We start from the raw sequence: 21,698 nt of genomic DNA, 5'->3' as shown, positions 1-21,698 counted from the left end.
GGCGAGTCGGTAGGTCCTGAGGTCGGCAAGTCGGTAGGTCCTGAGGTCGGCAAGTCGGTAGGCCCTGAGGTCGGCAAGTCGGTAGGCCCTGAGGTCGGTGAGTAGGTAGGTCCTGAGGTCGGCGACTGGGTAAGTCCTGAGGTCGGCGAGTCAGTAGGTCCTTAGGTCAGTGACTAGGTAAGTCCTGAGGTCGCCGATTCGGTAGGCCCTGAGGTCGGCGACTCGGTAGGCCCTGAGGTCGGCGATTCTGTAGGGCCTGAGGTCGGCGATTAGGTAAGTCCTGAGGTCGGCGATTAGGTAAGTCCTGAGATCGGCGAGTCGGTAGGCCCTGAGGTCGGTGAGTCGGTAGGCCCTGAGGTCGGCGATTCGGTAGGTCCTGATGTCGGCGAGTCGGTAGGCCCCGAGGTCGGCGATTAGGTAAGTCCTGAGGTCGGCGAGTCGGTAGGTCCTGAGGTCGGCGAGTCGGTAGGTCCTGAGGTCGGCGAGTCGGTAGGTCCTGAGGTCGGCGATTCGGTAGGCCCTGAGGTCGGCGACTAGGGAGGTCCTGAGGTCGACGATTCGGTAGCCCCTGAGGTCGGTGACTGGGTAAGTCCTGAGGTCGGCGATTCGTAGGCCCTGAGGACGGCGAGTCGGGAGTTCGGAGGCTGGGAGGTCGTTGCTGTGAGTTGGTAAGTAGCTCTCTTTTCTCTGTTTCTTTTTGAGTAGATTTTAAACTCGATAAGTCTAACTAGAAGGATGGCAGCGTATCTCAGCCCCGGGGAGTGTACATCCTGCGGCATGTGGGAAGTCCTGGACGCTTCGCGCAGCCTAGACAACCATGTGTGAAGGTGGTGCCTCCAGCTTCAACTGCTTGAGCTCCGCGTTTCGGAGCTGGAGCAGCGGGTGGAGTCAATAAGGTGCATCCACGAGGCTGAGAACTACGTGGATAGCACGTTTCAGGAGGTGGTTACCCCACATCTTAAAGGCGTGCAGGTGGAGGGGAAGTGGGTGACCACCAGACATAGTAAGTGTGCTAGGCAGGTAGCGCAGAAGTTCCCCTGTGAGTCCATCTCGCTTTCAAACCAATATTTGATTCTAAGTATCGGTAAGGACAATGGTAGCGCAGAAGTTCCCCCGTGAGTCCATCTCGCTTTCAAACCAATATTTGATTCTGAGTATCAGTAAGGACGATGGTGTCTCTGGGGAGTGCAGCCAGAGCCAATTCCAAGGCACCACGGGTGGCTCAGCTGCACAGGGCGGAGGGACGAAGAGCAAAAAAGCCCTAGTGATAGGGGATTCTATAGTTAGGGGAACAGACAGGCGTTTCTGCGGCCATAGACGTGACTCCAGAGTGGTTTTGTGCCTCCCTGGTGCCAGGGTCAAGGATGTCACAGAGCGGACGCAGGGCATCCTGGGGAGGAGGGTAAACAGCTAGAGGTCATGGTCCATATCGGGACCAACGACATAGGTAAAATGAGGGATGAGGTCCTACAGGAAGAATTTAGGGAGCTAGGAAGAAAATTAAAGGGTAGGACCTCAAGATACTGCCAGTGCCACGTGCTAATGAGTACAAGAATAGAAGGATAGAGAAGATGAACACATGGCTGGAAAATTGGCGTAGGAGGAGGGCTGTAAATTCTTGAGGCATTGCGATTGCTTCTGGAGGAGATGGGACCTGTGCAAGTCGCACGGGTTGCATCTCAACATCGCCGGGACCAATAACCTCGTGGGGAGTTTTGCTAGTGCTGTTGGGGAGAGTTTAAACTAGCTTGGCAGGAGGATGGGAACCTGAGAACGAATTCAAAAGGGAAGGAAGTAAAGCAGGAGTTGGATAGCAAGAATCTAGAAAGCAAATCCGTAAGACAGAGAAAACAGGGCTTAGTATGTAGTCAGCAAGGAGATCTTCCTGTGCTGAATGGTATATACTTTAATGCAAGGAGTATAGCGAATAAGGCAGTAGACACTTGGGAGTATGACATTATAGCCATTACAGAAACATGGCTGAAAGAGGGGCAGGTTTGGCAGATTAATATTCCTGGCTACAGGATTTTTAGACAAGATAGAGATCACACTGCTGGGAGTGTATTATAGACCCCCAAACAGTGGGAAGGAGATAGAGGAGCAAATATGTAGGCAAATTGCTGTGAAATCTAAAAACTATAGGGTAGTAATAGTAGGGGATTTTAACTATCCAAATATTGATTGGGACAAATTTAGCATGAAGGGTATAGAGGGTGTGGAATTCTTGAAATGCATTCAAGAGAACTTTTTTAGTCAGTATGTAGCAAGCCCAACATTAGAGAGGGCGGTCTTGGATTTAGTTTTGGGGAATGAAGACGGGCAAGTTGAAGGGGTATTTGTGGGGGAGCATTTGGGTGCCAGTTACCATAATTCAGTCAGATTCAAGTTGGTTATGGATAAGGACAAGAATAGGCCTGGAATAAAAGTTCTGAATTGGGGAAAAGTTAATTTTGCTAAGTTAAGGAGTGATTTGGCCATAGTGGACTGGAAACAGTTGCTTGTGGGTAAATCGCTGTCGGAACAATGGGAGGCATTCAAGGAGGAGATCTCATAGAAACATACAAGATTCTGACGGGACGGGACAGGTTAGATGCGGGTAGAATGTTCCCGATGTTGAGGAAGTCCAGAACCAGGGGACACAGTCTTAGGCTAAGGGGTAGGCCATTTAGGACTGAGATGAGGAGAAACTTCTTCACTCAGAGAGTTGTTAACCTGTGGAATTCTCTGCCGCAGAGAGTTGTTGATGCCAGTTCATTGGATATATTCAAGAGGAGTTAGATATGGCCCTTACGGCTAAGGGGATCAAGGGGTATGGAGAGAAAGCAGAAAAGGGGTACTGAGGAAATGATCAGCCATGATCTTATCGAATGGTGGTGTAGGCTCGAAGGGGCGAATGGCCTACTCCTGCACCTATTTTCTATGTTTCTATGAAAGGTTCAGGCCAAACATGTGCCCTTAAAGAAAAAAGCTGGGAAAAATAATTCTAGAGCCCCCTGGATGTCTAGGGACTTATAGGGGAGGATTAAGAAAAAAAGGGACGCTTATGTCAAATATCAACGGCTAAATACTTTAGAATCTTTAGAGGAATATAGAAAAATAAGAGGTAAAATTAAAAAGGATATTAGGAATGCTAAGAGAGAGCATGAGAAATTCTTAGCCAGTAAAATTAAGGAAAACCCCAAGATGTTTTATAAATATATTAAGAGTAAGAGGGTAACTAAGGAAAGGGTAGGGCCTATTAGAGACCATGAGAGTAATCTTTGTGAGGAGGCAGAAGATGTTGGAAGGGTCCTTAACAAATACTTTGCATCTGTTTTCACAAACTAAAGCGGCAATGCAGATACTGCCATTGAGGAGGAGTGTGATATTCGGGATGAAATAAGTTTCGTGAAAGAGGAAGTATTAAGGGGTTTAGCAGCTTTGAAAGTAGATAAGTCCCCAGGCCCGGATGAAATGCATCCCAGGTTGTTGAGCGAAGTAAAAGAGGAAATAACAGAGTCCTTGACCATCATTTTCCAGTCCTCTTTGGATATGGGCATGGTGCCGGAGGATTGGAGGACTGCTATTGTATTACCCTTGTTTAAGAAGGGAAAAAGGGATAGGCCGAGTAATTACAGGCCTGTCAGCCTAACGTCAGTGGTGGAAAGATTATTGGAAAAAATCCTGAAAGACAGGATAAATCTGCATTTGGATAGGCAAGGATTAATTAGGGACATTCAGCACGGATTTGTTAAGGGAAGATCGTGTTTGACTAACCTGATTGAATTTTTTGAGGAGGTAACCAAGAGGGTCGATGAGGGTAGTGTGTATGATGTAGTATATATGAACTTTAACAAGGCTTTTGATAAGGTCCCGCATGGTAGACTGGTCATGAAGGTTAAAGCCCATGGGATCCAGGGCAAAGTGGCAAATTGGATCCAAAATTGGCTTGGAGGTAAGAAGCAAAGGGTAATGATTGATGGATGTTTTTGTGACTGGAAGGATGTTTCCAGTGGGGTTCCGCAGGGCTCAGTACTGGGTCCCTTGCTTTTTGTGGTTTATATCAATGATTTAGATGTGAATATTGGAAGTATGATTTAGAAGTTTGCAGACGACACTAAAATTGGCTGTGTGGTTGATAATGAAGAGGAAAGTCATGAGCTGCAAAAAGATATCAATCGAGTGGTCAGGTGGGCAGAGCAGTGGCAAATTGAATTTAATTCAGAGAAATGTAAGGTGATGCACTTTGGGAGGGCTAATAAGGAAAGGGTATACACATTAAGCAGTAGGCTACTTAATAGTGTAGATGAACAAAGGGACCTTGGAGTGCTTGTTCACAGATCCCTGAAAGTAGCAGGCCAGATGGATAATGTGGTTAAGGCAGCATTTGGAATGCTTGCCTTTATTGGCCAAGACATAGAATATAAAAGCAGGGAGGTTATGCTTAAATTGTATAATACTTTAGTTAGGCCACAGCCAGAGTACTGTGTGCAGTTCTGGTCGCCATATTATAGGAAGGACGTGATAGAGAGCGTGCAGAGGAGATTTACTAGGATGCTGCCTGGAATGGAGAATCTTAGTTATAAGGACAGATTGGATAGGCTGGGTTTGTTCTCATTGGAACAGAGGAGGTTGAGAGACGACCTCATCGAGGTGTACAAAATATTGAGGGGTTTGGATACAGTGGATAGTAAGGGTCTATTTCCATTGGTGGTGGGGGCTATTACGAGGGGGCATAGTTTTAAGGTGGTTGCTGGAAGGTTGAAAGGGGATTTGACAGGGGGGGGGGCTTCTTTACACAGAGGGTTGTGGGGATCTGAAACTCGCTGCCTGGAAGAGTGGTGGATGCAGAAACTCTCACCACTTTTAAGAGATGGTTGGATGGGCACTTGAAGTGCCGTGATCTGCAGGGCTACGGACCTAGAGCTGGTAATTGGGATTAGACTAGATGACCTTTTGTTGGTCGGCGCAGATATAATGGTAAGTACTGCAGGGAATAGAAAAAGGCCAGGGTGATCTCCTGGGCTAGTTTCGATCGCCTGGATGGATCAGAGAGAAATTTTCCCAGATTTTTTTCCCCTAAATTGGCCTGGGTTTTTCTCTGGTTTTTGCCTCTCCCAGGAGATCACATGGCTCCAGTTGGGGTGGAGTGTAGATGTTTTTAGTATAAGGGGTATTGCAGTGGTGTGGGGTGGACTGGTTAGGCTGGGTGCTCTTTGCCTTTCCGTTATTGTTCATGGGTTTGTATGTAACCTTTAGGACTGCTGATGAAGGGCTGTACAGCTCTTTGTCGGCCGATGCAGACACGATGGGCAAACTGTAAATTTCTATGTTTCTATGTACTAATCCAATTTCCTTGTGAAAGCCACAAAAGATTCTGCTTCCACCACCCTCTCAGGCAGTGCATTCCAGATCTTAACCACTTGCTGTGTAAAAAGGTTTTTCCTCATGTTGTCTTTGGTTCTGCCAATCACCTTAAATCTGTGTCCTCTGATTCTTGACCCTTCTGCCATTGTGAACAGTTTCTATCTACTCTGTCCAGACCCCTCATGATTTTGAACACCTCTATCAAATCTCCTCTCAGCTTTCTCTGCTCTAAGAAGTACAACCCCAACTTCTCCAGTCTATCCACATAACTGAAGTCCCTCATCCCTGGAACCATTTTTGTAAATCTTTTCTGCACCCTCTCTAAGTCCTTCATATCCTTCCTAAAGTGCGGTGCCCAGAATTGGACACAGTACTCCAGTTGAGGCTGGACCAGTGTTTTATAAAGGTTCATTATAGCCTCCTTGCTTTTTTACTCTATGTCTTTATTTATGAAGCCCAGGATCCCGCATGCTTTTTTAACTGCTTTCCCAACCTGTCCTGCCACCTTCAACGATTTATGCACATATAGCCCCAGATCTTTCTGTTCATGCAATCCCTTTAGAATTGTAACATTCAGTTTATATTGCCTCGCCTCATTCTTCCTACCAAAATGTATCACTTCACACATTTCTGCATTAAATTTTATCTGCCACATGTCCGCCTATTCCACCAGCCTGTCCATGTCCTCTTGAAGTCCATCACTATCAAATTTTGAAATTTTGCCCCGTACACCTAAGTCCGTACACCAAAGGTTTTTCCTTATTTCGCCTTTGGTTCTTCTGCCAATCACCATAAATCTGTATCCACTGGTTCTCAACCCTTCCGCCAATGGGAACAGCCAGCTCTTCATGTTTATGCCAATAGTATGAAAGCTATACTTTCTGAAACAATTCTGACAATCTATGTAGAACTCTAGGTTGGATCATTGAATATATTTAAGGTGGAGATAGACGGATTTTTGAGAGATAAGGGAGTCAAGGGTTATGGGGAGAGGGAAGGGAAGTGGAGTTGAGGCCAAGATCAGATCAGCCATGATCATATTGAATGGTGGAGCAGGCTCGAGGGGCCAAATGGCCTACTCCTGCTCCTATTTCTTATGTTCTTATGTTCTTATTAACTCCAGCTGTGAAACTTCACATATAATTTCTACCTGCTGAAGCTGGGTGCTATCAACCAAAAATGCACAAAATTGATGGAGTATAATGTTGGCAGAAAAAAATCAAAGAGCAAGTTATTATTTAAATGGAGAAAGATTGCAAAGTGCCACAGTACAGCAGAATCTGGGGGTACTTGTGCATGAAACGCAAAAGGATAGCATGCAGGTACAGCAAATGATTAGGAAGGCCAATGGTATCTTGGCCTTTATTGCAAAGGGGATGGAATATAAAAGCAGGGAAGTCTTGCTACAGCTATACAGGGTATTGGTGAGGCCACACCTGTAATAATGCGTGCAGTTTTGGTTTCCATATTTACAAAAGGATATACTTGCTTTGGAGGCAGTTCAGAGAAGGTTCACAAGGTTGATTCCGGGGATGAGGGGGTTGACTTATGAGGAAAGGTTATGTAGGTTGGGCCTCTACTCTTTAGAATTCAGAAGAATGAGAGGTGATCTTATCAAAATGTATAAGATTATGAGGGGGCTTGACAAGGTGGATGCAGAGAGGATGTTTCCACTGATGGGGGAGACTAGATCTAGGGGGCATAATCTTAGAATAAGAGGCCGCCCATTTAAAACAGAGATGAGGAGAAATTTCTTCTCTCAGAGGGTTGTAAATCTGTAGAATTCGCTGCCTCAGAGAGCTGTGGAAGCTGGGACATTGAATAAAGTTAAGACAGAACTAGACAGTTTCTTAAACGATAAGGAGATAAGGGGTTATGGGGAGCGGGTGGGGAACTGGAGCTGAGTCCATGATCAGATCAGCCATGATCTTACTGAATGGCGGAGCAGGCTCGAGGGGCCTGTTCCTGTTCCTATTTCTTATGTTCTTATGTAATAAGTTATTTCATTCTGAAATTGAGTTTGGTTTAACAATATAATGGCCCTGAAATTCCGTTTTGGCCATCCCGCGGGCATTTTAGAGAAAAAATATGCACATACCTTAATCTGCTGCCCACGTTCGACTTTCCGATGCTGTGGCCTGAGTTGACTGCCAGTCGCAGCGCATGCACGTCAGGACGTGTGCAGGCCTAGAGCTGGAGTCACATGGTTCTGGGCAGCCAACAGGTAAAGTATCATAGTAATAGGAGTTCCTAAACTCCTATTACATTGATTGAGAAACAGCCCCAAACACCCAAAACACTAACAAAAAATAGAAAATATACACTACAATCATTTAAATTAAAGTTATTAATGTCTTAAAAAAATATATATTTTCCCGATTTTTAAAAAAGTTTTTTAAAATAAATTTACCGTTGTGGGGAGGGCTTTTAATGATAAAATATGTTTTCATAACTTTATTTTTATATGTTTTTGTGTTTTTTTTAAAACACTTGCGCCTGTAAAAGTAGTCTATGCGCCTGCTTTTTCAGGCGCAAGATTTTTGAGGACTTTTGTATGCATAAATATCGGAAATTTGCACTTACAAATATCCTCGCTCCCGATCTGCAGAGGATCCATCAAGCCACAAACTTCGTACGGACCCAGGGAGGCCGGAATTTCAGGGCCAATATCAGCAAAATTGAGAGAAGGTAGATACTATGCAATAAAATCCTGCTGTTGTAACTTTTTAGCTATTATTCCTCAGTTAGTGCTACTGTTCCAGTACTGTTGGCCATATAATCAGGTACTGGTGCCAGTTAGAAGGCTGTTGTACTAGACTCAACATGCGGTACCTCAGAAATATGTGTGAAATTTACTATGCAGTTCTCAATAAACATCGCTAAAAAAAAGTAGATTATCTGGTCATTATCACATTGCTATTTGTGGGCATTTGCTGTGTGCAATTTGACTGCCACGTTTCCTACATTACAACAGTGACTACACTTCAAAAAGTATTTCATTGGCTGTAAAGCGCTTTGGGACGTCTAGTGGTTGTGAAAGACGCTATATAAATGCAAGTCTTTCTTTTTTCTTTCTTTTGTGTTGTGGTCTGGTTGCCATCTTGTTTCTTTACAATTGTTACTTTACATTAGTTTATAATCTATCCACTCAACGATTCCCTTATTTCAATTTTCTGCAGCTGCTATTTATAACTTAGCCAGTTGATTGTTACTGTATGCTACGCAGATGTTAAGTTTCAACAGTGCTTCGTATGAACACTTCGTGAACAGTGTTGGTAGTTGAGCTTTGCTTGGACTCATGCTCAGGTGTAAGTACCTCAATTTCCATGTATACCCAGCAGAGAATATCGGAGTGCTTTACACAGCCCAAGGCAGTACGGTAGCTTATGGATCATGCTATTAAACTAACAACCAGATGCCATGCGTTCAACTTAAATGAAGCTGGGAATTTGTTGAGTAGCACCAAAAAAATGACCATGAAAGCTGCTTAATTGTCCTAAAACTCCAACTGGTTCACAAATGTCCTTCAGGAAAGGAAACCTGACACCCCTATCTGACCTGGCCGACATATGACTCCAGTCCCACAATATGTGGTTGATTCTTAACATCCTCTGAAGTGGCCTAATGAGGCATTCTGTTGTAAAACGACCACTACAAAACACAAACTAAAATCGTGATCTTATATCTGCTTGTTTAAATGAATTCATTTTCTTCTTAATTAAAATGTTGTGGATGATATGAGTTTGCAGAACCTCGTAAGAATAAAATGAGAATTCTCCTCAAAAAACCAATGACATATTTCATTGCTTCTTCAGCACGTGTCCAAGTCTGTTTTTCTTTTTCTTCAAATTCATTGTTTGCATCGCTCATCTCTTCGTCAGATTTGTCTTTATTGGTGACTATGCCGATGAGTTCCTCGTCAGTATGAGTTTGTGCTACATCTGTGTCGATGTCAACATCTATCCACTTAGCAATGTCATCTTCTGCTAGGGATTTAAGTGTGTTTGTTTTGTGTGCACTGCTGACAATCTCCACGATTTCTGTGACTGCCTGTTTTTTATTAGCCCATACATAGAAACCTTTGAATTCTTCGTCATCAGAAGCACTGTCTTCAAATATGACATTGGGCCACAACTTGCGCCAACACCTCTTCGATGTAGCGTTTTTACTTCTCTCCATGCCAGAGAACATGCATAGATGGCATCTTTAATATTGTATGCTCTCTGGCAATCAGAGATTGATTGATCGCTATTAATCCATTTGTGCATGAAGTTATTCCTATAGTGGCACTTGAAGTTTTGTATGACACCCTGATCCATAGGTTGAATGAGCGAGGTCACATTGGGGGGCAGATAGCATGCGAAGATGTTGCCACAACTGGACACTAATTTTGATTCATGCGGGTGTGCTCTGCAATTGTCCAGAAGCAGCACACACTTTCCACTAGGTTTGCCTATTTTCTTCATGTTTTCTCGAACTTGATGGACAAATTCTGTTGAAAACCATTCCTTGAATATGTCCTTGTCCATCCACGCATTTTTCTGAGCCTTATAGCTAACTGGTACATGAGCAATTCCTTTTAAAGCACGTGGTTTCCTTGATTTGCCAATCACTAAAAGTGGAAGTCTATGTTCTCCAGAGGCATTGGCACAATTCAAGATTGTTAACCTCTCCTTATTCATTTTAAAACCTGCAGCTTCTCTCTCCTCTGCTGCGGCTAACGTAGCAGTTGGCAAACACTTCCATAGTAAGCCAGTCTCATCGGCAGTGTATATTTGATCTGCGATCAATTTCATTTCCTGCACCATTTCAGCAAATGTTCTTGAATAACTCTGTGCGGCCTCATTGTCTGCTGATTTTTTCTCGCCAGACACATCCAGCTGGCGAATGCCGTGGCTCTGCTTAAAACGTGTGAACCAGCCCTCTGAGAAAATGCACTCTTCAGCTAGATTCATTTTCATCTTGAGGTCCTTGGCCTTTGCTGTAATCATTGGCCCTGAAATTGCTATACCTTCAAACCGTTTCAAAGAAAACCATTCATAAAACACTTGGTCTAGTTTGTCAAGCTTCGGCTTTCGCAAATTCTTGCGGGACATTGCCTTCACGGGAGATTCAGAAGCATCAGTGAAACTTTCTAAATCTTTCTTTTGCTTCTTGATATCTTAAATTGTTGATGATCCAACTTCATATTCGTCCATCAAGGTTCGCACACTTCTGCAAGCTTCAGACTTCTTTATAATTTCTAATTTCTGCTGAATGCTCAATACTTTTCGTTTCCTTTTAGTGCCACAAGACATTTTAAATTGTACATCCGACTGCTTGAACTGCTTTCAATGCGTGACAATTGAAAAGTGAGAAAGAAGTCCACACCTGCGTCAATTTATGTGTAATTGATAGTTGAAGTGAGCGAGATATTCACGTATGTGACAGTTATTTTAAATTCCATTACAGCGGGTTTTCCGTTAGATCCGTAACCGGATAAACGAGATTGCTTGTATATATATATATATAGAAATAAATAAAAGGGAGATAGAACAAGTCTAGCGAGCTGTAGACCAATTAGCTTAATGCCAGTGGCAGGACAGATAATGGAATCGTAACTCAAAGATGTAATTGAAAAACATCTAGAAACTGAAAATATAATAAAGAGTAGTCAGTACAGATTCAAAAAGGGAAGCTCATCATGACCAACCTAATTGAATTCTTTGAGAAAGTAACAGAAAGGGTAGATAAGGGTATTGCAGTAGACAGAATCTATTTGGATTTCCAAAAAGCTTTCGATAAGGTACTGCATAGTAGACTCATGACTAAGGTCAGAACATGTGGAGTCAGGGGACATGTAGCAGAGTGGATATCAAGCTGGCTACAAAACAGAAAACAGAAAGTAAGGGTTAAAGGTAGTTTACTCAGATTGGTGGGAAGTCGTGTTCCACAAGGATCGGTGCTGGGACCATTGTTGTTCACCATTTAAATAAACGATTTGGACTCAGGAATTGGAAGTACAATTTCAAAATTTGCAGATGACACCAAATTGTGGGGGGCAGGGGGAAGTGTAGTTAATATAGGAGGAGGACTGTGGAAAAATTACATAAATATATTCATAAACTTGTAGAATGGACATCTAAATGAACTTCAATATAGATAAGTGTGAGGTAGTACATTTTGGTAGGAAAAATAAAGAGGCCACATACTCCTTGGAAAATAAGTGTCTAAATGGGGTAGAGGAACCAAGAGATCTAGGGGTGCTGATACACAAATCAGTAAAAGTAGCAATGCAGGTTAATAAAGCCATAAAAAGACAAACAAAGCACTGAGTTTCATTTCTAGAGGAATAGAATTGAAAAGCAGAGAATCTATGTTAAACTTGTATGGAACCTTGGCTAGCCCACACTTGGAGTATTGTGAACAGTTCTGGTCTCCATATTATAAAAAGAACATAGAAGCACTGGAGAAGGTGCAAAAAAGATTTACTAGAATGATACCAGAATTGAGAGGTTGCACATATCCGGAAAGAGAAGACTGAGGAGTGACCTACTAGAGATCTTCAAGTTTATGAAAGGATTTGCTAGGCTTCGAGAAGATGTTTCCACTTGTAGGTGAGACTTGAACTAGGAATCTTAAATGTAAGATAGTTACTAATAAACCAAATAGGGAATTCAGGAGAAACTTCTTTACTCAGAGAGTGGTTAAAAAGAGGAACTCGCTACTACAAGTAGTTGAGGATTCTGGCATAGATACATTTAAGGGAATGCTAAATAAGCACATGAGGGAGAAAGGAAAATAAGGATATGCTGATGGGGTTAGATGTGGGAAGAGGCTTGTGTGGAGTATAAACACCAGCATGGACCTGATGGTCCGAATGGCCTGTTTCTGTGCTTTAAATACTTTGTAAGTAATAATTCTGGATAAGTAAAAATCAAAAGTTGCTGCATGAATAGTTTGTGCAAAATATATACATATTCTCTCATGTACAATAATAAATTCAGTAATTTAAATTCACTGATACTTACCCTCCAATTCCAACAATGATTTTTTTCATTTTTGCTTTGAAACAGACCTCTGATAAACTTTGCTATTGAATTCAAGAAATGATGATGCACAAGTCCTGCTGTTACCTGAAAAACCCAAGAAAAAAATATTTATGCTCTAGTACTTCTGTAAGATGTACGCTATTATGTTGAATCCGCAGTTGTCTGTTCCTTTCTTACTTCATTACTTTCTTTATCTTCAAGATCACTTGTACTTGAACCCTTCTTTGGATGAGTGGTGAAACTAACCTTGGCTAACAGAATAAAAAATACTTGTAATTGTCAGAACATGCAATTCAGTAAACCTAGAATTTATTTCACCATATCCAGAATCTCCATTTCATTCATCCACTGTTGTTTCATTTTGCTAAGGTATTTCCTTATATTTTTCCATTAGTTCACTCCCAATCTCTTTTGATTGCCTGCGTCATTTTTCCAGACCAAGTGAAAAGGTTGGCAAGCGATTTGGAATCATAGAATTATAGACCGATGCAGCACAGAAGAAAGCCATTTGGCCCATCGTGTCGATGCCAGATCTTTGCTAGAGCTATCCAATTAGTCCCACTCCCCAGCTCTTTCCCGTTAGCACTGTAAAATGTTTCCTTCAAGTAGTTATCTAATTCTCGTTTGAATATTACTATTGAATCTGTTTCCACTACCCTTACAGGCAGTGCATTACAGATCACAACTCTCTATGTAAAAAAAATATTTCCTCATGTCACCTTTGCTTCTTTTGCCAATCGCCTCAAATCTGGGTCCTCTGGTTAACGACCCTTTTGCCGCTAGAAACAGTTTCTCCTGATTTACTCTATCAAAACATTTCATTATTTTGAACACCTCTATCAACTCTCCTCTTAACCATCTCTATTCTAAGGAAAAAAAAAGACTTGCATTTATATAGCACCTTTCACAACCTCATGACGTCTCAAAGCGCTTTACAGCCAATGAAGTACTTTTCAAGTGTAGACACTGTTGTAATGTAGGAACCGTGGCAGCCAATTTACACACAGCAAGCTCCCACAAACAGCAATGTGATAATGGCCAGATAATCTGGTTCTTTTTGTAATGTTGTTTGACGGATAAATATTGGCCAGGACACCGAGGATAACTCCCCTGCTCTTCTTCAAAATAATGCCATGAGATCTTTTATGTCCACCTGAGAGCGCAGTCGGGGCTTTGGTTTAACGGTCTCATCCGAAAGAGGGCACCTCTGACAGGGAACAACCCTAGCTTCTTCAGTCTCTCCACATAAATGAAGTTCTTCTGCTCCCAGACTTCTGCTATTAGGTGGTGTGAAAGATTGGTCCAGGATGATATACCTCCAATTTTCAATTCCCATTCCCCTGTGCCCAAGTGAGGAAGTAATTTGTCTCTACTTGCCACCTCCCCACAATGGGGAACTATCTGAGAAAGGAAGAATAGGTCCTACTCCAGGGTGTGAAACTCTTCTGCCTCATTCACCCATTGTTTTTAAATTATGGAATACAGTGCTTACTCACCCGTATAGGTTGCTTATGAACATTCATGCTTATACTACTCTCACTGCATTTTGTCATAATAAATATATAACATATTAAAAATCTTACATCTGCGAACACTTCCCATCAACTTTTTCCATTATACATTCCTATGTCCACATTTATAACAGCATCTCCTTATGTAAACTTGTAATTAAACCTTCCTGCCAATGGAGGTGCTGCAGTGCCACCACTAACAGGAAGTCCAATTACACTGTGGCAAGTTTACATTGGCAATTCCAATTATGGGCATAGGAATTTATAATGGAATTATAAAAACAATGACATTGTATGATCTTAAAATGGGGACTGAATTACATCAGTGCAGCATGATCCTATTATCCCCTAACTTCAAACTCTATTTCACCTGACGACTACATTTGGCCATGCAACACCATAGGGCTGGACTAGTATTATAATAAAATTGTTGAGATGCATCACCTAGGTAACTTGTGCTGCATAAAGAATTATTCATTATCATTTCCAATAAGTAGGGCAATAATGACAGGGGAGCAGTTGATTAAAAGTGTTTTGGCAGAAACACATGTATAATCACATCAGTAGTCATAGTATCAGCACAGAAGGAAGCCATTCAGCTAATCGTGCCCGTGCCGGCTGATTAGTCGAGCTATCCAATTAGTCCCACTGCCCTGCTCTGTTCCCATCGTCCTGTGATTTTTTTTCCTCTCAAGTAGTTCTCCAATTCCCTTTTGAAAGTTACTATTGAATCTGCATTCACCACTCTTTCAAGCAATGCATTCCAGATCACAACTCAATCGTAAAAAAATATTTCCTCATGTCATCTCTGGTTCTTTTGACAGTCACCTTAAATCTGTATCCTCTGGTTACCACCCTTCAGCCATTGGAAGTAGTTTCTCCTTACCCTGTCCCTGATCGTGAACATTTCTATCAAATCCCCTCTTAACCTACTTTGTTTGAAGGAGAATAACCCCAGCTTCTCTACTATAAAAACAACTTATATTTATATAGCACCTTTAACGTAGTTAAACGGATTGGAGGAGATTACAGAGATAAGGAGGGGCGAGGCCATGGAGGGATTTGAAAATAAGGATGAGAATTTTGAAATCGAGGCGTTGCTTAACCGGAAGCCAATGTAGGTCAGCGAGCACAGGAGTGATGGGTGAGTGGGACTTGGTGCGATTTAGACACGGGCAGCTGAGTTTTGGATCATCTCTAGTTGATGTAGGGTATAATGTGGGACTCCAGCCAGGAGTGCATTGGAATAGTCAAGTCTAGAGGTAACAATGGCATGGATAAGAGCTTCAGCAGCAGATGAGCTGAGGCAAGGGTGGAGACAGGCGATGTTACGGAGGTGGAAATAGGTGGTCTATTTCAGAGTCAAATATGACACCAAGGTTGCGAACAGTCTGGTTCAGCCTCAGACAGGAGTTGGGGCGAGGGATGCAGTCAGTGTCTATGGGACGGAATTTGTGGCAGGGACGGAAAAAAACGGCTTCGGTCTTCCAAATATTCAATTGGAGAAAATTTCTGCTCATCCACAGCTGGATGTCAGACACGCAGTCTGACAATTTAGAGACCGTGGAGGGGTCAAGAGAAGTGGTAGTGAGGGAGAGCTGGGTGTCATCAGCATGGATTTGTGAAAGGGAGATCATGCTTGACAAATCTTCTGGAATTTTTTGAGGATGTTTCCAATAAAGTGGACAAAGGAGTACCAGTTGATGTGGTATATTTGGACTTTCAGAAGGCTTTCGACAAGGTCCCACACAGGAGATTAATGTGCAAAGTTAAAGCACATGGGATTGGGGGTAGTGTGCTGACGTGGATTGAGAACTGGTTGTCAGACAGGAAGCAAAGAGTAGGAGTAAATGGGTACTTTTCGGAATGGCAGGCAGTGACTAGTGGGGTACCGCAGGGTTCTGTGCTGGGGCCCCAGCTGTTTACATTGTACATTAATGGTTTAGACGAGGGGATTAAATGTAGTATCTCCAAATTTGCGGATGACACTAAGTTGGGTGGCAGTGTGAGCTGCGAGGAGGATGCTATGAGGCTACAGAGTGACTTGGATAGGTTAGGTGAGTGGGCAAATGCGTGGCAGATGAAGTATAATGTGGATAAATGTGAGGTTATCCACTTTGGTGGTAAAAACAGAGAGACAGACTATTATCTGAATGGTGACAGATTAGGAAAAGGGAAGGTGCAACGAGACCTGGGTGTCATGGTACATCAGTCATTGAAGGTTGGCATGCAGGTACAGCAGGCGGTTAAGAAAGCAAATGGCATGTTGGCCTTCATAGCGAGGGGATTTGAGTACAGGGGCAGGGAGGTGTTGCTACAGTTGTACAGGGCCTTGGTGAGGCCACACCTGGAGTATTGTGTACAGTTTTGGTCTCCTAACTTGAGGAAGGACATTCTTGCTGTTGAGGGAGTGCAGCGAAGATTCACCAGACTGATTCCCGGGATGGTGGGACTGACCTATCAAGAAAGACTGGATCAACTGGGCTTGTATTCACTGGAGTTCAGAAGAGTGAGAGGGGACCTCATAGAAACGTTTAAAATTCTGACGGGTTTGGACAGGTTGGATGCAGGAAGAATGTTCCCAATGTTGGGGAAGTCCAGAACCAGGGGTCATAGTCTAAGGATAAGGGGTAAGCCATTTAGGACCGAGATAAGGAGAAACTTCTTCACCCAGAGAGTGGTGAACCTGTGGAATTCTCTACCACAGGAAGTAGTTGAAGCCAATTCACTAAATATATTCAAAAGGGAGTTAGATGAAGTCCTTACTACTCGGGGGATCAAGGGGTATGGCGTGAAAGCAGGAAGTGGGTACTGAAGTTTCATGTTCAGCCATGAACTCATTGAATGGCGGTGCAGGCTAGAAGGGCTGAATGGCCTGCTCCTGCACCTATTTTCTATGTTTCTATGTGGAAACTGATGCTGTGTTTCCAGATGATATCGCCAAGGGACAACATGTAGATGAAAAATAGGAGGGGGCCAAGGATAGATTTTTGTGGGACACCAGAAGTACCAATACGGGATTGGGAAGAGAAGCCTTTGCAGCTGATTCTCTGGCTACGATTAGGTAGATAAGCATGGAACCAGGCAAGTGCAGTCCCACCCAGCTGGGCGACGATGGAGAGGCATTGGGGAAGGATAGCGTGGTCAACCGTGTCAAAGACTGCAGACAAGTCAAGAAGGACAAGGAGGAATAGTTTACCTTTGTCACAATCACAAAGGATGTCTAGACTCGTCCTCATCTCTGGTATCATTCTAGTAAATCTCTTCTGCACCCTTTCTGAAGCCATGACACCCTTCCTAAAGTGTGGTGCCCAGAATTGAACACAATATTCTAGCTGAGGCCTGACCAGAGTTTTATAAATGTTTAGAAACATAGAATATAGGTGCAGGATTAGGCCATTCGGCTTTCGAGCCTGCACCACCATTCAATATGATCCATGGCTGATCATTCAACTTCAGTACCCCATTCCTGCTTTCTCTCCATACCCCTTGATCCCTTTAGCCGTAAGTGCAACATCTAACTCCCTTTTGAATATATCTAATGAACTGGCCTCAACAACTTTCTGTGGTAGAGAATTCCACAGGTTCACAATTCTCTGAGTGAAGAAGTTTCTCCTCATCTCGGTCCTAAATGTCTTACCTCTTATCCTTAGACTGTGACCCCTGGTTCTGAACTTCCCCATCATCGGGAACATTCTTCCAGCATCTAACCTGTCCAATCCCGTCAGAATTTTATGTTTCTATGAGGTCCCCTCTCATTCTTCTAAATTCCAGTGAATATAAGCCTAGTCGATCCAGTCTTTCTTCAGATGTCAGTCCTGCCATCCCGGGAATCAGTCTGGTGAATCTTTGCTGCACTCCCTCAATAGCAAGAATGTCCTTCCTCAGATTAGGAGACCAAAACTGTGCACAATATTCAAGGTGTGGCCTCACCAAGGCCCTGTACAACTGCAGTAAGACCTCCCTGCTCCTATACCGGGATGGCAGGGCTGACATATGAGGAGAGACTGGATCGACTGGGCCTGTATTCACTGGAGTTTAGAAAATTGAGAGGGGATCTCATAGAAACATATAAAATTCTGACGGGACTGGACAGGTTAGATGCAGGAAGAACGTTCCCGATGTTGGGGAAGTCCAGAACCAAGGGACATAGTCTAAGGATAAGGGGTAAGCCATTTAGAACTGAGATGAGGAGAAACTTCTTTACTTAGAGAGTTGTTAACCTGTGGAATTCACTACCGCAGAGAGTTGTTGATGTCAGTTCATTGGATATATTCAAGGGGGGAGTTAGATATGGCCCTTACGGCTAAAGGGGTATGGAGAGAAAGCAGGAAAGGGATACTGAGGTGAATGATCAGCCATGATCTTATTGAATGGTGGTGCAGGCTCGAAGGGCCGAATGGCCTACTCCTGCGCCTATTTTCTATGTTTCTATGTTTCTATACTCAAATCCTCTCGCTATGAAGGCCAACATGCCATTTGACTTCTTCACCGCCTGCTGTACCTGCATGCCAACTTTCAATAACTGATGTACCATGGCACCCAGGTCTCGTTGTACCTCCCCTTTTCCTAATCTGTCACCATTCAGATAATATTCTGCCTTCCTGCTTTTGCCACCAAAGTGGATAACTTCACATTTATTCACATTATACTGCATTTGCCCACTCACCTAACCTGTCCAAGTCACCCTGCAGCCTCTTAGCATCCTCCTCACAGCTCACACTGCCACCCAGCTTAGTGTCATCTGGAGATATTACATTCAATTCCTTCGTCCAAATCATTAATGTATATTGTAAATAGCTGGGGTCCCAGCACTGAACCTTGCAGTACCCCACTAGTCACTGCCTGCCATTCTGAAAAGGACCCGTTTATTCCTACTCTTTGCTTCCTGTCTGCCAACCAGTTCTCTATCCACATCAGTACATTACCCCCAATACCATGTGCTTTAATTTTGCACACTAATCTCTTGTGTGGGACCTTGTCAAAAGTAATTTGAAAGTCCATATACACCACATCCACTGGTTCTCCCTTGTCCACTCTTCATTGATTTTCTACTCTATGCCTTTATTAATAAAGCCAAGGATCCCATAAGCTTTTTTAAGAGCCTTCTTAGCTTGTCCTGCCACCCTCAAGTATTTGTGTGCATACAGGTCTCTCTGTTCCTGCACTCCCTTCAAAATTATACCACTTAATTTATATCGCCTCTCTTCATTCTTTCGACCAAAATGTATCACTTCACACTTCTCTGCATTAAATTTCATCTGCCATGTGTCTGTCCATTTCACCAGTCTGTCTATGTCATCCTGAAGTCTGTTACTATCCTCCTCATTGCTTACTACATTTCTGAGTTTTGTGTCATCTGCAAACTTTGTAATTATGTCCTGTATACACAAGTCCAGGCCATTAATATATATCAAAAAGGGCATGGTCCCTATACCGACCCCTGGGGAACACCACTGTATACTACCCTCCAGTCTGAAAAACAATCGTTCACCACTAATCTCTGCTTTCTATTGGGCAATTTTGTATCCACACTGGCACTATCTCTTTAATCCCATGGACATTAATTTTGCTAACAAGTCTATTATGTGGTACTTTGTCAAATTCCTTTTGAAAGTCCAAAAACACAACATCAAAAACACTACTCTCATCAACTCACCCCTCCTCACTTAATAATAAAAAACTTTTTTACACGGTGAGTGATTAGGATCTGGAATGCACGGCCTGAAAGGGTGGTGGAGGCAGACTTAATCACTGCTTTCAAAAGGGCGTTTGATAAGTACCTGAGAGAAAAGAAAATGCAGGGCTATGGCGAAAGGGCGAGGGACTGGAACTAGCTGAAGTGCTGTTGCGGAGCCGGCACGGGTTCGGCGGGCCGAATGGCCTTCTTCCGTGCTGTAACTATTCCATGATTCTATGACTCATCAAAGAACTCAATCAAGTTAGTCAAACATAATTTGCCTTTGACAAATCCGTGCTAACTTTCGTTTATAAGCCCATACTTTCCCAAATGCCGATTAATTTTGTCCCAGATTATCGTCTCTAAAAGTTTCCCCACCATGCCTATAGTTGCCAGGTTTATCCCTCTCCCCTTTTTTAAACAATGGTGCAACATTCACAATCTACCAATTATCTGGCACCATCCCCATATCGAAGCAAGATTTTGGCCAGAGCCTCCATAATTTCCATCCTTACTTCCCTCAGTAACCTAGGATACATCCCATCTTGACCGGTTGGCTTTTCTACTTTGAGGACTGCCAATCTTTTAAGCACCCTTCTTTATTTTTTATCCAATCCAATATCTCTACTTCCTCCTCCTTTCATCATCATAGGCAGTCCCTCGGAGTTGAGGAAATCTTGCTTCCACTATTAAAGTGAGTTCTTTGGTGGCTGAACAGTCCAACATGAGAGCCACAGACTCTGTCACAGGTGGGATAGACTGCTAGATTGGCAGCACTCTCTTCTCTAGTGAAGACAGATGCAAAGTACTCATTTAGTACCTTAGCCATGCCCTCTGCCTCCACAATAATATTGGTATTGTTGGATATACATATCTTGAATTTTACTGTCTGGCTGAATGTTTTTATTTTTTTGAGATTTTGGAGTTCTATGTATGTAAGGATAATGGTTTTAACAAGGGTTGCTTCAGGGGACTGCGTGGTGCAGAGCATCTCACCTCCAAAGCCTGAGTCTAATTCCAGCCGAGACTGAAGGGATAAAACCATGATTATGAGGCCACAGCACTAAAATACCCACTTTTAACACAAATTGGTATGAAATTGGAATTTTCACAAGGGAAATCAAAATGATGGCATATAATGGAAATAGAAAAAATAAACTCATGAAGTAGAGCAAGTACTTGAGGCAGGGTCAATGCACTCTGTTAGATGGAGTTTCATTCTGTACCTATTCCATCTTGTATCTGATCTCAGACTCCTTGAAGTTGATAGAGCAAAAGTACATGCAAAAGTGTTTTAGTGCTGAGGAATGACAACTCACCTTCATGTGTACAACAATTTCTTAAAACCTATAAAAATTACAAGAGTAGTGCCAAACTGAGTGATGGCACTGGTAACTGATACCATTTTACTTCTGTTTTCTTAAGATCAGCTGCAACAGATTCCCGTATAGGTTCCTTTTTCGGTTTTCTGAAAATGCTATCATTGTGTATTCCATTTTTATATATCAAAGCTTGCAGATTATTTTTTGGAATTAGGTATATCTGATGAAAGATATCAACTTTTTTCTGTTCCTATGACCTCCCATGCCCACTGTTATTCACAGACTACTATCTTGTGCTGTCACATCAGAACATAAGAAATAGAAGCAGATGTAGACCATTTGGCCCCTCGAGCCTGCTCCGCCATTTAATAAGATCATGGCTGATCTGATCATGGACTCAGCTCCACTTCCCTGTCCGCTGCCCATAACCCTTTATTCCCTTATCGCTCAAAAATCTGTCAATCTCTGCCTTAAATATATTCAATGACCCAGCCTCCACAGCTCTGTGAGGCAGAGAATTCCACATATTTACAACGCTCTGAGAAGAAATTCCTCCTCATCTCAGTTTGAAATGGGCGGCCTCTTATTCTGAGACTACACCCCCTAGTTTTAGTTTCCCCTATAAATGGAAATATCCTCTCTGCATTCACCTTGTTGAGCCCCCTCATTATCTTTTACGTTTCGATAAGATCACCTCTCATTCTTCTGAATTCCAATGAGTATAGGCCCAACCGACTCAACCTTTCTTCATAAATCAACCCCCTCATCCCCGGAATCAACCTAGTGAACCTTCTCTGAACAGCCTCCA

The 21,698-nt window shown here is 42.9% G+C and overlaps 1 protein-coding gene across 4 annotated transcripts in view; it reads right to left on the bottom strand.

The window, feature by feature from the left end:
* The window catches only part of LOC139265645 (nicotinamide riboside kinase 1-like), a 97,995-nt gene that overhangs the window by 45,279 nt on the left and 31,018 nt on the right, over window positions 1–21,698 (bottom strand). For 3 of the 4 annotated variants that reach the window (XM_070882823.1, XM_070882851.1, XM_070882841.1), the window contains exon 2: window positions 12,357–12,461. In XM_070882823.1, coding sequence (XP_070738924.1) covers window positions 12,357–12,385 — 29 coding nt within the window. In that variant the 5' untranslated portion in view covers window positions 12,386–12,461. Of the gene's footprint in view, window positions 1–12,356; window positions 12,462–12,554; window positions 12,578–21,698 lie in introns of those variants that run through there. The other variant, XM_070882832.1, reaches the window with a different exon arrangement.

This window comes from Pristiophorus japonicus, chromosome 1 (genome assembly GCF_044704955.1).
Source record: "Pristiophorus japonicus isolate sPriJap1 chromosome 1, sPriJap1.hap1, whole genome shotgun sequence".
Lineage (NCBI taxonomy): Eukaryota > Metazoa > Chordata > Chondrichthyes > Pristiophoridae > Pristiophorus > Pristiophorus japonicus.
The sequence above is the reverse complement of the archived record's forward strand: the minus strand, read 5'-3'. Positions and strand labels throughout refer to the sequence as shown.